The sequence below is a fragment of the Stenella coeruleoalba genome (genome assembly GCF_951394435.1).
Source record: "Stenella coeruleoalba genome assembly, chromosome: 18".
Classification (NCBI taxonomy): domain Eukaryota; kingdom Metazoa; phylum Chordata; class Mammalia; order Artiodactyla; family Delphinidae; genus Stenella; species Stenella coeruleoalba.
This window is the reverse complement of record NC_137164.1, coordinates 20,133,542-20,149,503: the sequence shown is the minus strand read 5'-3', so window position 1 is coordinate 20,149,503 and position 15,962 is coordinate 20,133,542. Positions and strand designations below refer to the sequence as shown.

General features: G+C 37.7%; 1 protein-coding gene across 4 annotated transcripts in view; it reads left to right on the top strand.

Moving 5' to 3' along the window:
- Positions 1–15,962, top strand: part of LRCH1 (leucine rich repeats and calponin homology domain containing 1) — a 188,818-nt gene that overhangs the window by 87,942 nt on the left and 84,914 nt on the right. For all 4 annotated transcript variants that reach the window (XM_079903022.1, XM_079903025.1, XM_079903024.1 and 1 more), the window contains exon 2: positions 3,446–3,590. In XM_079903022.1, the coding sequence (XP_079759148.1) occupies positions 3,446–3,590 (145 nt within the window). The remainder of the gene's footprint in view (positions 1–3,445; positions 3,591–15,962) is intronic.

Genomic DNA, 15,962 nt, shown 5'->3' with positions numbered 1-15,962 from the left:
TCATTTGTTCCATTGTTTATAATCGGATTATCCACTCTGGATTATCAAAGTCAAAACGTCTTAATCCAGACTGACTTCCCCAGCCTTTCTGGGCATCTTTCCCATTGCGGGTTAGTGGACGCCCGAGGATCCAAGATGATTTCTGCGTGAGCCTAAGTCAATTATAGGAAAGCAAACCTGCTCGGTTTTTCGCACCCTCTTTTTCTCTTCCAATAAGAAAGTTAGATGAGCATTAAATGATATTCAGACCCAAGCAGGAAAAGTAAGTCACGTATTTGAAAACTCATTCGAAACTCTTTAGTGAAACAGAGTGCTTATGTAAGATTAGGATAATTGGCAGTTGAAGCCAGAGTTTCTACTTACCAAGTTTCCTATAGCCACTTCCAGAATTTAGCCCATCAGGTGACATATTGTTTTCATTACTTTCTCTTTTGAACTTAATGTTTATAACTTTCTTATCCTCTGAGTCTTTACACAGAACATGTTGACTTTGTTTTTATTGCATTTTGGGTAAATAAAAATGCAGTGAAGATTTAATCACTGTATCTTCCTAATAATCTAGCTGTGGGACACATCATGATCTTGCAGAGTGGTCTCACGTGGGGAACTCAGTCAGGCCTTGCAGTTAGACATACTGAGGTGTGAATATGATTACTTATTTCTGTGGCTTTGGACAAGTCACATAAGCTTTCTGAGCCAGTTTCCTCATCTTTAGGTTGGCGGTGACACTGCTCCTTGCATTGGTTTAAATGAGGTACTAGATGCAAAGCTCCAGGCGTAATGCCTGGCTTGATGGAAGTGCTCAAGGGATGATAACATTTACCCATCTGGATTTTAGCTCTTTATTTGTACTTTTTTTTTTAAGCACAATTAGAACCTTTTACCTTATGGTTCAATTCAGGGTTTGTGCCTTTCATCTTTCAAATGATAAACTTTTTAAAAGTAGCCCTCTGTGTTTTTCATTTCTGCAGAAATCATGTACTTAGTAAATGTTGATGAAAATGTCAATAATCTGGGTAGTGATGCTAAACAAACAGGAAAGGAAAACTTTTGTTCCTTTCTGTTTTTCAGCTTTGTTTTAATTTAATCTAGGCATCTGTTTCTATTGATATACAGGCATTGAAAGAATCTAAGCTACATGTAGGTTTTGTGATTTCTTCCCTTTTAATTTAGAAACCGGTACACAAACCCAGGATGATAGGGGTGCGTTGCATAGGTAAATTCTCACTGACTCAGTGGACACGGAGGTCTGTTCATTTGGCTAGCATTGTAGGTTCCGGCGTGACAGGTGCCCACCATTAACACCTTATAACTTTATTTATAGTGGATAATATAGTACTATCAAAAAAAGAATTCCTGGAAAAATACAAAATAGCTCAATTAAAGGATTAGGGCGATACTGTTGGCCAGACCCTGGACAGCTGATAGTTTTGCATGTGATTTTCCTATTGAAATTCTCAGAGACCTCAAAAGAAGTTTACTGCAGTGTGAATCATAGAAGAAGGGGAAGGGAAAACAAGGATGACAGTGGAGAGATGATCATATACTATTTCATATTTCACTCTTTTTATATGATGAATTGTTGAAATAATTTTTAAAAATCCTTATATTCCTAGAATAAGTCCCACTTAATCATAGTATGTTAATCTTTTTATGTAAGTGCTTAATTCTGTTTGCTCATTTTTTTTTTTTTTTGGTACGCGGGCCTCTTACTGTTGTGGCCTCTCCCGTTGCGGAGCACAGGCTCTGGACGCGCAGGCTCAGCGGCCATGGCTCACGGGCCCAGCCGCTCCGCGGCATGTGGGATCCTCCCGGACCGGGGCACGAACCCGTGTCCCCTGCATCGGCAGGCGGACTCTCAACCACTGCGCCACCAGGGAAGCCCTGTTTGCTCATTTTTAATTTAGGATTCACATCAGTATTTGGAAAGGAGATTCATATGTAGTTTCCCTTTTGTGTACTTTCTTTGTTGGTTGATGGTATCAATATTATACCTTGCTGTTTAAATAAGAATTTGGAAAGTTCCCTTCCTTTCCTATGGTTTGAAATGGTTTAAATATTAATCAGAATTATCCCTTAAAACTTTCCTGGAATTCCCCCTCTGAAGCAATCTAGACCTGTTTTTGTTGATTTATGTGTTTATCTATTGGCAGGTCAGTTAGCGAGGTAGCTTTCTGACTTATATTTCATTGTAATAGTGACCTATTTAAGTCCCTCACCCACATAGTGTGATTCCTTAAGTGTATCTGAAGTATTATTTACTGAACATCTTCAATTCATACCGATGAAGCCCCTGCTAAATAAGGGTGAGGTGCTCTGTTGTTGTTGAGTTACTGTTTTCAAGAGTTGGTGGCTCTTTTTTATATTCAGCGTTTCATGGCATTTCACAATCACGTTTACCATGTTAAGGACGATTCCATATTTTTATTGTTGAGATGGTGATACTGTGAACTGTACTGTATGTTTACGTTACTCTGTAGACCGTTATTACTGTCTTTGGTACACTTGGCGAGGGAGCCAGTTTTACTGAAGGGCATGCGGTATAGTATCCATCCTTCATAGACACGACTGTTTTATCTCTTTCTTGTACATTGTACGTGCTCAGTAATTCTAGTGAATGAAATACTTTAGTATCTACTATGTGTTTGTTTGGGAAAGGTATAAAAGACATGTTCTGAGAGATAATATGTTATGAATGCAAAATTGAATTAAATAAATGAAATATTAAGGTAACTATGTGTATTCAGATATATTAAAGGATTCAGTTTTACATATTTGTCCAGGGGAAAAATAATTTTCAGATGGAGCGAAAAGTAAATGTTGATTCGGTTGCCCTTATACCTGGCCTGAATTTACAAATTAATATAAAGAGCTAGGACTTCCCTGGTGGCGGAGTGGTTAAGAATCCGCCTGCCAATGCAGGGAACACAGGTTCGAGCCCTGGTCCGGGAAGATCCCACATGCCGCGGAGCAGCTAAACCCGTGCACTACAACTACTGAGCCTGCGCTCTAGAGCCGGTGAGCCACAACTACTGAGCCCACGTGCCACAACTACTGAAGCCCACATGCCTAGAGCCTGTGCTCTGCAACAAGAGAAGCCACCACAATGAGAAACCTGTGCACTGCAACGAGGAGTAGCCCCCGCTTGCCACAACTAGAGAAAACGCACGTGCAGCAAAAAATAAATAAATTTATTAAAAAAAAATAGAGCTAAAACTGTTTCAGCAGTATTTTTGCTTTTTTATATGAATTGGGCTATACAACGCTAGGAAACGGGAATCACAACGCCATAGTAACAATGGTGCAAAAAATGATAGTGTTGATCTAAATGTAGATGATAATGTTTATTTTAAAATGTGTTAAGGAAAAAGTATTGATAGTTGATAAGACTGTATTAGATTATGTTGAAGAGTTATTAACAAGCTATTTTTTCCTTTTCTTATAGATTTATCTAAAAACAGACTGGTTGAAGTTCCAATGGAATTGTGCCATTTTGTATCACTGGAAATTCTTAATCTGTATCATAATTGTATCAGAGTCATTCCGGAGGCCATCATTAATCTGCAGATGCTGACTTACTTAAATTTAAGGTAGGTTGACTATAAAGGTTATAATCAAATTCGATGAAAAAAAATAACTGCTTGCATTTCCATCAGTTTTTTTTCTTTGATCTTTTCTGATCACCCTTTGAAGTAAATCACATGAAGATTATTGAAGAAATATCTTTTCTAATACATTTGTGGTGCCGTTAATTTCGTTTTTGGCACTAGACTTCTCTGAATGTCAGTAGGACAAGATGTTTCGGTTTCTTAAAATAATTTATACAGCATCATTTATACGTTTTGACTGTTTGGTACTTGGAAACTTGTTGGTATATTTTCTTCGGGTATTGACGTAGATTTTGGAGGAGGAAGGATGAAGGAAGTGGAAAAGGTTTGGGGGTTGGGACAAATTAGGGCCTTGCAGGTTTGGGGGTTATTGGTGCCATTCGGTTTGCTACCCAGCGCTGACTGAGCCTGTTCACTTTAGGCCACCGGAGAAAGTTAAGGAAAAGCACTGAGCAACTCCAGCAAGATACAAAGTTTGCTGTCTTTAGCCCATTAAATTAATTAGGTCAGTGTTTGCTGAGGATGCGTCAGTGTTCTGTATTGACTCTGATTAAGCACAACACAGTGTAACCTATGAATGCACTAAGTAGCCCTGAAGTTAAGAAAACTATTTTAAGGTCTAACTTTTAGACTTCGCTGCTGTGACTGTCAACTTCTCTGGCCAGATTTTGACTCCTTGTTTCCTAAATTCTTGACTCACATCTGGGATGTCAGGAGAGAAGGGGAGCTGTTTTATCAAATCTATCTCTACTGTTAAAACAAAGTTGCAAAGTTCAAGCCTTTGTGCAGCCTTCACTCTTGTCAGTTGCATTATCTTTTTATTTTATTTTTTTAAAGAAGATGGTAGGGGTAGGAGTTTTTAGTAATTTATTTATTTATTTTTGCTGTGCTGGGTCTTCGTTTCTGTGCGAGGGCTTTCTCTAGTTGTGGCAAGCGGGGGCCACTCTTCATCACGGTGCGCGGGCCTCTGACTATCGCGGCCTCTCTTGTTGCGGAACACAGGCTCCAGACACGCAGGCTCAGTAGTTGTGGCTCACGGGCCTAGTTGCTCCGCAGCATGTGGGGTCTTCCCAGACCAGGGCTCGAACCCGTGTCCCCTGCATTAGCAGGCAGATTCTCAACCACTACGCCACCAGGGAAGCCTCAGTTGCATTATCTTAATGCGCAAAGAGTAGCACCTAACTAGCAGGGCTCGTGCTGTGTAACAATATGCCAAACTTTAAACGACAGGATTCCCAGTAAACCAGGTATAGCATTAATTTATGATAGATAATAATGTCGTTTATTTTTTTAGGGTTTTTGTTGTTTGTTTTGGTTGACCACTGAGAGTTAGGAGTCTTCTGCAGCTTTCTTTGCAGTCAAAAATGGGTTTTCATCGCATTTCATTAGGACTGCGTATCTTTTTCCTTGGGAGTGAAAAATAAATCTTGGTCATGTTTTTAAGTGGCTCTTACTTACTTTTGGTAAATAAGATGTAGGTTACTATTAGGATAATCTAGAGGCTCAACCTATGTAACTTTCATTTTTCCAGGTTTCTAGTTCATTTGAGTTTTCTTGTGTAAGAGCCATTCATGCTGTTTCTTCTGCAACAGAATGTTGATTACCTTGTTGCCTGATAGAACCAGTAGAGTGGTGTCTACAGATATTGACTCATTATCTCCCTAAAACATCTGCCTTCTAATCCCAACCCATATAAGGGAAATAACCCAAGAGCTATGTAGTTGGTATGTTTACGTCACTTAACCTACTCCTGACACTTTCACCTCCAGCAGCCCTGCATGCAGCAAGTAAATAGATTTAACTTTGCATTGTTGTTTTAAATATATATATATACACTGAGAAACTTTTGGCTATAGATGACATATTTCTTCTGGCATGATGTAAACTATAAAATTCTACAAATACTAGAGAATCTAATCTTAACTTTGTATTTTGCTTTAAAAGCATTAATAAAATTTGTTTTGATAGGGTGATTTTTACGTTGAGCCTAGTTTAGGGTAGAATAACGTTGCCGTCTTCAGATGGTAGAAAGACTATATTGGAATATGAATCTCAGGAGTCTTTAATTCAAGAACAGAGAGAATTTGTTGAAACTGACAATGGTTGAAGAGGAAGTGTATGGAGTATTGTAAACAAAGTTTGGTGATGAATTTCTAAGTAAAGGAAAGGAAATAAATAAAGGGATCATTAAGCACCCAACTTTTTTTTTTTTTTTTTTGCTGTATGCGGGCCTCTCACTGTTGTGGCCTCTCCCGTCGCGGAGCACAGGCTCCGGACGCGCAGGCTCAGCGGCCATGGCCCACGGGCCCAGCTGCTCCGCGGCATGTGGGATCCTCCCAGACCAGGGCACGAACCCGTGCCCCCTGCATCAGCAGGCAGACTCTCAACCACTGCACCACCAGGGAAGCCCCGACATCTCCTACTTTAATATTACCATGTGTTAAGACATATTCTCTAGTGTTGAACTCTTTAAAGGAATTGATAACTAAATGGAGAAGATTAAGAAAAAGTATGTCTCTTACTTTTCAGAGATACTGTATCAGGGTATATGAAAAATGTATGTAAGTCCTCTAATCTCTTTGAAAGCCAGGCACTATATATACGTATATAACTATTATTATTATATTTTAATAAATCCACTAGATTTTTAAAAAAATATTTACTTGTTTATTTGGTTGCGCCAGGTCTTAGTTGCAGCTCACTGGCTCCTTAGTTGCAGCACATGGGCTCCTTAGTTGTGGCACATGGGCTCCTTAGTTGTGTCATGTGAACTCTTAGTTGCAGCATGCATGTGGGATCTAGTTCCCTGACCAGGGATCAATCCCAGGCCCCCTGCATTGGGAACGTGGAGTCCTATCCATTGTGCCACCAGTGAAAATCCCTATACATATATAATTATTTTTGATGCCTTCTATCAAATTTACTTAATGAATGTAAACGTGTAATATAAAATAGTAACATAGGGCAATCTGAAAAGTGACCAGGAGATGGTCATCTTGTTTATTCAATTATAAGGCCTTTAATTCCTGTTTGATTATTGGGTTTAGTTGAAACATGTCCTCTAGGAATTGGACCCTTGGAATTGAGTTATTTCTCAGTTTGGGAATAATTTAAGGTGGAATGTTATGTTTGCATAAAAGGTTTATTTGTAGCTTGTGAAATGGTAGGTGACTTATCTGTTTATCTCCAAATGTATAATAATATCTAGAAAATACCAGTGCCACCTAATTAAATTGTAAGTCTTCTAAGATATGCTGAGTAATGACATCACATGATAGTCGTGTTGTCTATGTGAGTTTTTGCTGTCTTCAAACTCCCACCTCCACTCCCACACCCCACCTCCCCCCCCAAGCTGGTAACCAGGAGGAATTTAGAGCGTTGTGCTTGTGTGTGATCATGACAGACGTCCCCTTCATAACAACCAGGGTTGAGCACTGTGGCCTTTTCATGTCTTTTCTACCCTTCATGAAAACTAAGTCAACAAAATAAAAGATATTTCTTCTTGGGTATGGGGAAGAGGCATGGTGGAATTCTGTTGACTCTTGGCCTTTGGAGGAGAAACTGCCAGTCCATTTAACTGCAAAAGAAACAGGGCACTCAGGTTGCTGCAAAAGGACTGCTTTGTAGGAGAGCTGCTGAGTCCCCTTCAATCTAATTTTTTCTCCGTGATAGTTACAAATGAGATATTATGGCAGCGAAAAAAAACTCATATTCTATTTTTTAGTAGTCCATTTGATTGAGTGATTGATTATTTTTTAATTGAAGTATAGTTGATGTACAGTATTATATAAGTTACAGGTGTACGACATAGTGATTCACAATTTTTAAAGGCTGTGCTCCATTTATAGTTATAAAATATTGGCTGTTTTCCCTGTGTTGTATAATATGTCCTCGTAGCTTATTTATTTTATACATAATAGTTTGTACCTCTTTATTTCCTACCCCTATATTGCCCCGCACTTCCCTCTTCCTACTGGTAACCTCTAGTTTGTTCTCTGTATCTGTGAGTCTGTTTCTTTTTTATTATATTCACTAGCTTGTTTTATTTTTTAGATTCCACATATAAACAGTATCATACAGATTTTGAAAAGACATTTTCTAGACAGAAGCATTTAATCAAATCAAGCATTTAATCAAATTGTCACTCATTTAGATGTGTTGGGGAAGTCTGTATAAATTTCAGAAAATTAAAGAAATACCGTAAATTACTTTTGAGCACACAGTGTAGACTGGCTCAGATATAGCATGGTGTGAAACAGCTTTAACAAAGAGGCAAGTTCAGTGGCCTTTATCAATAAATACCCCGAACACTTTCTTTTCTGTAGTGCTTAGAATTTTTTCTCTTATTTCTATTAGCCAGAGAAAAAGAGTTGCTCGAAAAAGTAGTGCAGAGAAGCTGCTTTTCAAGTTCCACAGATTTCATGTTTCTGTACTTAAAATTAAACATGATCTCACTGTGTTTTTAACATTTTTCTCTTTTTAAATAAATCACAGGTAGATATTGCTGATTTTGTATGTTCCAAAATAAGAGAGAGATCCTGTGAAGGGACTTTGAATGCATGGGAACCAGTCAAACTTGATTACACCCTCCAGGATACGTTGCATGTTCCAGCCGAGTAAACAGTCATAAATATTTGATGGTGTTGGTGATAATGATGACAATGGAGGTGATGGTGGTGGTGGTGGTGAGCCACTGCCTCACCAGCTTCTTGGCTGACAGGATCTCTCAGCAACATTATCTTTAAATGTCAGATGGCTGCTTCGTGCCAGCATCCAGTTCCCATCTTAGACTAGAGACGGGTTTATTTAGCACATGGAAAGAAAACCTTCACTGTGAAACACAGTTAAAAACACTGAAGTGTCTTCTAGTTTTTCCTCTCGTGACAGAAATGTCCTGTTTGTGGAAAACATTAATTTATCGCTGTTTATGTAGCCTGCGTTCTGAGGAACTGGGCTTTGAATCTTTGCTTCTTGGTGTTCACAACAAAAGGTTATGTTGATTTAATGTATGTGCTACTGGGTCTCTTCCTGTTAGAAAGTGTCTTAATCCAAGAAATGTGGCCAAGAACAATAAAAGTGATTAAGCAAGGCTTGTTCCTATATGGGAACAAACGCTTTGAACCTGGGTTACACAGGAAAGCCTCACAAAATGTAAAATCTGTTTTAAATTGTTGGAGAGATTGTTGTTGATGAGACTCAGGCAGAAAATGTACCTTAGAAAACTAGAAGAACCCAGAGCAGAGAGGCTTTTGGCGGGTGTAATGGTGTTGTGAACGCAACTAAGAATAGGGAGCTTAGCTTAAAAGTTTCATCTCAGAGAGGTTCTGGAATAGAGGCAGCCAGGATATGCAAGTTCTTTACAGCATTTGATCGTAGTCCTTCCAGAACTCTCGGTGTGGTTTTACTTTCCTGGGGTGAAACGCACAGAGCCAGAAGCTGGTTTACTCGTTAGAAGCGCCTTTCTCTCCCAGCCTCCTAGGAGTGGATGGTGAGGCCTTGCCTGTAGAGAAGGGGGCCGTCTCTTGAGCAAAATGTTATCACGCCATACAAGGAATCCTTTTTGGCTACTTTCTCTGAAGCCTGGCATCCTTTTGGCTGCTACACAATGTGCAGAAAGAGCCAACTTCCCGATGGCTGTATAACCTGTATCCCCACATTCCTTTGGGGGCTCATTTGGAGAATTAATCTTTAAACCTCAGACTATAGCTCTGTATTTGCAGGGCTTGGGAGAAGCATCCTACATGCTAGGATTGCCTTAGAAAGCACAGATTTAATATTTTTTGTTATGAACAGAAAATGAAGTTTCATTGTTCCTAAGAATTTTGATTTCTATCCCTAGGAAATATACCTTCTCCTTGTGACTGACCTTTCTGAAGAAAGTCTCAGTTGTAGGATAGTGTTTTTTTTCTTTCTAGAAACGGAGAAAATGGACGATGTCTTCTTAAACTGGAAAAGGGGAGGAATTTTGCTCAGTTCAAACTTGCATCCCTCTTTCTTTTGTGAAGATCTTATCTCATTCAAAGGGGAAGGGAGAATATTTTAGTGTATGTATTTTGGAACTGGCTTGTGGTGACTAGGTTGTGTTTTGTGAATTGACAGTCAGCAGGAAGACACCAAAACACAATGAACCATGTTGGAATTTGGAAGTATCATCTTAAAATTTGAAGGTATTTTTCATAGAATGCTGGAGTTGGAAGTGGTCACCAGAGTCGTCCATTGCAGGAGCGGCAACTTGTGGTTTAAGCCTTGCCTTTTCTAATGTGCTCACTGGGCATTTGTTTTTAAGGTGGAACCTTGAGTAAACAGTCCCTAAAAATTTTAGTATACTTATAAATTACTGCGGCTGTAAAGTTATTGGTGTTGGTAGTTGAAGGGCTTCATTAAATGCGAATGAGTTCGTAATAGGTATTTCTTATCAGATTCCATTCCTTTTAGTATAACCCATGCTTGGCAAGACTTCCAAAAGGGATTTTTCCATTCTACACATCACCTGACCACAGACGTTTCTTGAGATCAGTGTTTGTATTGAAAAAAAGAACAGAGAGACACAAAAGGGACATTATAGCTTTGATAGCCAGACTGCTGTCAGAATGTGCTGGTTTTGTTTTCAGTTCTGCTTCTGATCTTAATAAAGTTTTTAAGATCTTTGTGCTGCAGATTTGCTTTCGGAAAATAGGGTGAACACTCACCCCTAATTCATTGTATAGATTTTTTGTTTATGGAAATTCTCAAAATTTTTTCTGCAAGCTCCCACCAAGCTCCAAGCTCTAAATGAGCAAGCAGATTACATTTATTTTTCTCACTAGACAGACCAAAGTCCTTTGAAACATTGTCACTTCATCAATCATCAACCTATGTTTACTCCAAGAGCATTACAGTTTACCAAGTCTTATAACAAGTGATGTAGATGAGAAGAGGGAAAGGAAGAAAAACAGAGCATCAACATGTGAAAGGAGGTGTGGAAGTTTGAAATAACTTTCACCATTGTCGTCATCACGATCATCATCATCATCATCACTTCTTAATAGCTAAGTAGGATTTCGTTGTTACACCATCATATTTGAGCCCTTCAACAGCCCTTCACTTTATTTATTTATTTTTAAAATATTTATTTATTTATTTTGTCTGCGCCGAGCCTTTGTTGCGGCACGCGGGATCTTCACTGTGGCATGCGGGATCTTTAGTTGCGGCATGCACGATGCATGTGGGATCTAGTTTCCTGACCACGGATTGAACCCTGGCTCCCTGCGTTGGGAACGCGGAGTCTTACGCACCGGACCACCAGTGAAGTCCCAACAGCCCTTTACTTTAGGTAGGAAATAGGAAAGTGATTTATCCCTAGGATACACTATTTCATAAATAAGAATAATAGGAATTAGTGGAACTTATTTCTATGACATTTATTATTTGCTCAGCACTTTCACCGTTGTCATCTTGCTTAACGCTGTGCTCTGATGCATTCCATCCTCCTTTGAATCGTTTCAGAATCATAAACATGGTTGTTACAGAATTTTCCAGGACGCCAACTAAATATTTAAATAAGGAAATTAAAAATATTCATACTGCTATATTCATACTTGATTCCCTTTTTAAATTTCTAACACTTATACATTTGTGCCTTTGTTTTTTCCTTTATTCATTTTTTCAGAAGTTTGTCTGTTTTTATTGTGTTTCTTTTTAAAAATCAGCTTTTAAGTTTAATGACTGTTGATATTTTCCTTTTCATTAATTTCTGATATTATCTATCATATTTCCTTTGGTCTACTTTCTTGTAGTTTTATTCTTTTTCTAATTCCTGGAATTTCTAGTTATTTTTCTTTTCTCATAAGAGCATTTAAGGCCATGGATTTCCCGGTACTTAGTGCTTTAGCTGATGCCTAAAAGTTTTGATGTACGGTATTTTAAAAAATCACTCCTAAATCTTTTCTGATTTCCAGTATTTCATTTTTGACCCATGAGTTTCCTATAGAATATATATACATTTCAAAATTTTTATTGGAGTACAGTTGCTTTACAATGTTGTGTTAGTTTCTACCGTACAGCAAAGTGAATCAGCTATACGAATACATATATCCCCTTTTTTTGGATTTCCTTCCCATTTAGGTCACCACAGAGCACTGAGTAGAGTTCCCTGTGCTATACAGTAGGTTCTCATTAGTTATCTATTTTATACATGGTATCAATAGTGTATATATGTCAATTCCAATCTCGCAGTTCATCCCACCCCACCCCTTTCCTCCTTGGTATCCATACGTTTGTTCTCTATGTCTGTGTCTCTATTTCTGTAAATAAGATCGTCTGTACCAATTTTTTCAGATTCCACATGTATGCGTTAATATACGATATTTGTTTTTCTCTTTCTGACTCACTTCACTCTGTATGACAGTCTCTAGTTCCATCCCTGTCTCTACAAATGACCCAATTTCATTACTTTTTATGGCTGAGTAATATTCCATTGTGTATATGTACCACATCTCCTTTATCCATTCCTCTGTTGATGGGCATTTAGATTGTTTCCATGACCTGACTATTGTAAATAGTGCTGCAATGAACATTGGGGTGCATGTGTCTTTTTGAATTATGGTTTTCTCTGGGTATATGCCCAGTAGTGAGATTGCTGGATCGTATGGTAATTCTATTTTTAGTTTTTTAAGGAACCTCCATACTGTTCTCCATAGTGGCCGTATCAATTTACATTCCCACCAACAGTGCAAGAGGGTTCCCTTTTCTCCACACCTTCTCCAGCATTTATCGTTTGTAGATTTTGTGATGATGGCTGTTCTGACTGGTGTGAGGTGATACCTCATTGTGGTTTTGATTTGCATTTCTCTAATGATTAGTGATGTTGAGCATCTTTCATGTGTTTGTTGACCATCTGTATGTCTTCTTTGGAGAAATGTCTGTTTAGGTCTTCTGCCCATTTTTTGACTGGGTTGTTTGTTTTTTTTGATATTGAGTTGTTTGTATATTTTGGAGATAGAATATATTTTTATAGTTATCTTTTAAAATTGATTTTTAATTTAATTGCATTGTGTTTGGAGAATATTTTGTTTGATATTGATTCTTTAGATTGGTTGATATTTGCTTTATAGTCTATGCATAGTTAAATTTATAAATATTACACATGAGCTTGAAAAGAATGTATGCTAAGTGTTGTGTACAGGGTTCTAGTAAATCCACTAAGTATAACTTACTGTTGCTTTTGCATCTCACTTATTTTAGGGTTTACTCTCCTTCCTTTATAATATGCATCCTTAAGTAGTTCATTCAGTGAGGGTACGTAAATACAGTCTTCTTTCTGAAATGTCTTTCCTCATTCTTAGAAGATTCAATTATTTGTACAAAATTTTCATTTGTATTAGTATAAAGTTTTAAGTTGACAGTTCTTTTCTATTGTATATCAAAGACAGTATGCCTTCTGGCCTCTGTTTTGCTATAGAAAAATCCTTGCTTGTCTACATATTTTAAGTTTGTAGAAAATCTTCTATATTTTTCCATTTGATTTCTTCCCATATCTTTGTCTTTGGTGTTTCTGTACTTTATGCTATGATATGTATAGATATATATTATTTTGATTTACCTGAGTGTACACTTTATTTTGCTTCCTGAGTCTGAAGACTCATGTCTTTCATCAATTCTAGAAAAATTTATTTTTTTTTAAATATTGTGCCTTCCTCTATTTCTCTATCATTTCTGTCTTCTTTGTATACTCCCTATTAGTTATATGTTAGACCTCTCATTCTTTCACATTTTTTAGTCTCTTTATTCGTTCTTATTTCTTTATATTTGGGGTATTTTTCAAGCATGAATATGCCTTTAACATATTGAGAGTGAAAGTACAGTAATACTTGGAAAGCAGGAAAAATTGTAGCACCATGGGATTCCTTAATGGAGAAGACTCCTAGTGATTGAGATGTGTAGCACAGGAACTATACATTTTGACTCATTAGTGAAATCTTATGCACTCTCTTACTCTTATAATAGTATACTTTGTTGGTTGCCTAAAAACAACTTAATCCTGGATTCCTTTGCGTTGTTTATTTTATTATAAAACTTGATAAGAACCAGTCTTGTTGCCTTCGACCTTAAATTGAAGTTTGTGAGAATTTGACTTCTTAATCTTCAATCCTTTCTTTGTTGAACTCTGCTTTTTCTATCTTGTCAGCATCCTCCATACCTTCTTCCCTGGAATTAGGACTTTAAGGAAGTAGGATTTGACTGCAGTCTGGAGGTATAATAAGGGAGGCCAACCCAGGGCTTCCCTTTGTTCTCTTAGTGTTCTTTGTTGCTTGTTAGTAACGATTACAGTAACTGGACAAATAAAGTTTTTTATAAGAGTTGCTTTTGAGAAAAAGAGACGCATTATTGGTTTTCTGAGTTTCCCAATCCAGATCTAAATGTATCACTTCATTTTCAAAAGTAATGAAACATACACTGTAGTGGCTAGAAAATTGCAGAATATTATGTTAAAAATATTATCCTACTTCTGAAAGGAGTGCTTGTGCTCTGAGAACTCAGGGAGGGGAAATTTTGATAAAATAATGTAGCCAGGAGTTTCAGCATGTGTAATAGTTCCAAACAACATTTTGTTTTCATGGACGAGAAAGTCAAGAATAAATGCATAGTCTGTAGTGCTTTATCTAGAAAGAGTCAAGGGGTTGGGTGCTTAGGGTACAAAAGGAGTGGTTGTGAGGTGAGCAGGTTATTCTGTAAGGCATTTTTTTCATCTCCTGTCATCTCTTGGAATACCTTTATACTCTCTGGACCAGATGGACTGTCAGAACAGATGGAATGAGATGATCTCTCTGAATGGTGAGATCCAAATAACCAGAAGATTTGGGTCATTTTGAGAGTTGGATCGTGTGGAACTGTATTATCTATTAATCCCAGCTTATCTACCTTATCCTCATGAAATCAGGCAGTGTGTTTCTGAAACTCCCATTTGGCAACTGGCAAACCATCACAGAAAGGGATGGGAAAATAATATGAGAAAATTGATCCATTCTACTGAATGATTAGTCCTTCTGTTCATGAATAGAGAGCAACAGAACTGGAGAAAACCTGCCTGCCAAATTCCCTAGGAGAAAAGAAGTTACATATTTCTAACCACAGGGATGCCATTAGATACATTAGGGTGTAAGTAGAACACCATCTCCTAAAACTATAGTCTATGGAAAAGTGTTATGTTGGATGTTAATAGGTATGCTTGCTTTAAAAAAAAGTCCACGTAAAACAAACAAAAACATCCACGTATTGTGCTATCAGAACTCTCCTCCCTTGTTTTGTGAGGTCTACCTATTAGCATCTCCTAGAGTGTGCTTTTCAGAACACCATTTTGTGAACACTGATTTAGAAGAATGTTTATCACCTAAAGATTTAGGAACTGACCTCATGTCTAAAAAACGATGAGGTAAGAAAGTATGTGCCTTCGTGATGCCCTGTTCAGAGGCCAAGATATCTGTATGGACTGGATGTGTTGAAAGACACGATGAAATGTGAGTAGAAAGAGAAAGGCCCAGGAAGTACTGCAGCATAGAGTGTGTTCACACAGCTGCCATCCAGGTTGATTTATTCTTTATTTAGCACCTTTTAAATATGTATAAATCTGAATTTTGTTTATTATTAATGATCAATTAAAATATGCAATTAATTTTGAGAAAAAATAAGTACTGAAAAGTGCAAAGAATGTATCAGTCACTCGCTGAGTACTCAAGTTTAAGGTTTTTTTCTTCTCCCCCGCTCCTTAATAAGATTGAACTTTTTCTGGAGGGCGTGAGGGGATTTTTTCAGTTTCTGGGTGCTCTGTATTATGTAATGAGGAAAAGAATGACCTTGACCAAAAGTCTAAAGCAGCTGGGTCTTTACATTAAATTGTCTGCCCTGAAATTTCATTGTTGAAACACCAGTCGCTGTGGCTAAAACTAATCACCTGTTAAAGGGTAATTCTTTTTAAAAAGGTAAATTCATGACTCTCATACAAATAGAAAATGTACATCTGTCGAAGATTGTATTTAACCCATTAATTAATGAAGGAACCAGTAGAATGTTATATCCTGTTTAAAGGAGGATTCAACACACACACACACGCACACACACACACATTAGTGGACTTACTGAAGTAAATTTACAAATAGTTGCAAAGCTGGTCAGTATCCAGTAGTCAGTTATAATTCCTCTACACTCATCATGATTCATCTGTATTTCTGTGGACAAAAATGATTTGCATTACAATCCATTTCTACAAACACAGAGTTGTACAGTAACTCAAGGACAATGAATAGCAGAGATTATCTGGAAGGGTGTGCTAGACGAGACCCCCAGTAATGGTTTTTGTCACAGTTTTTCCAGATACAC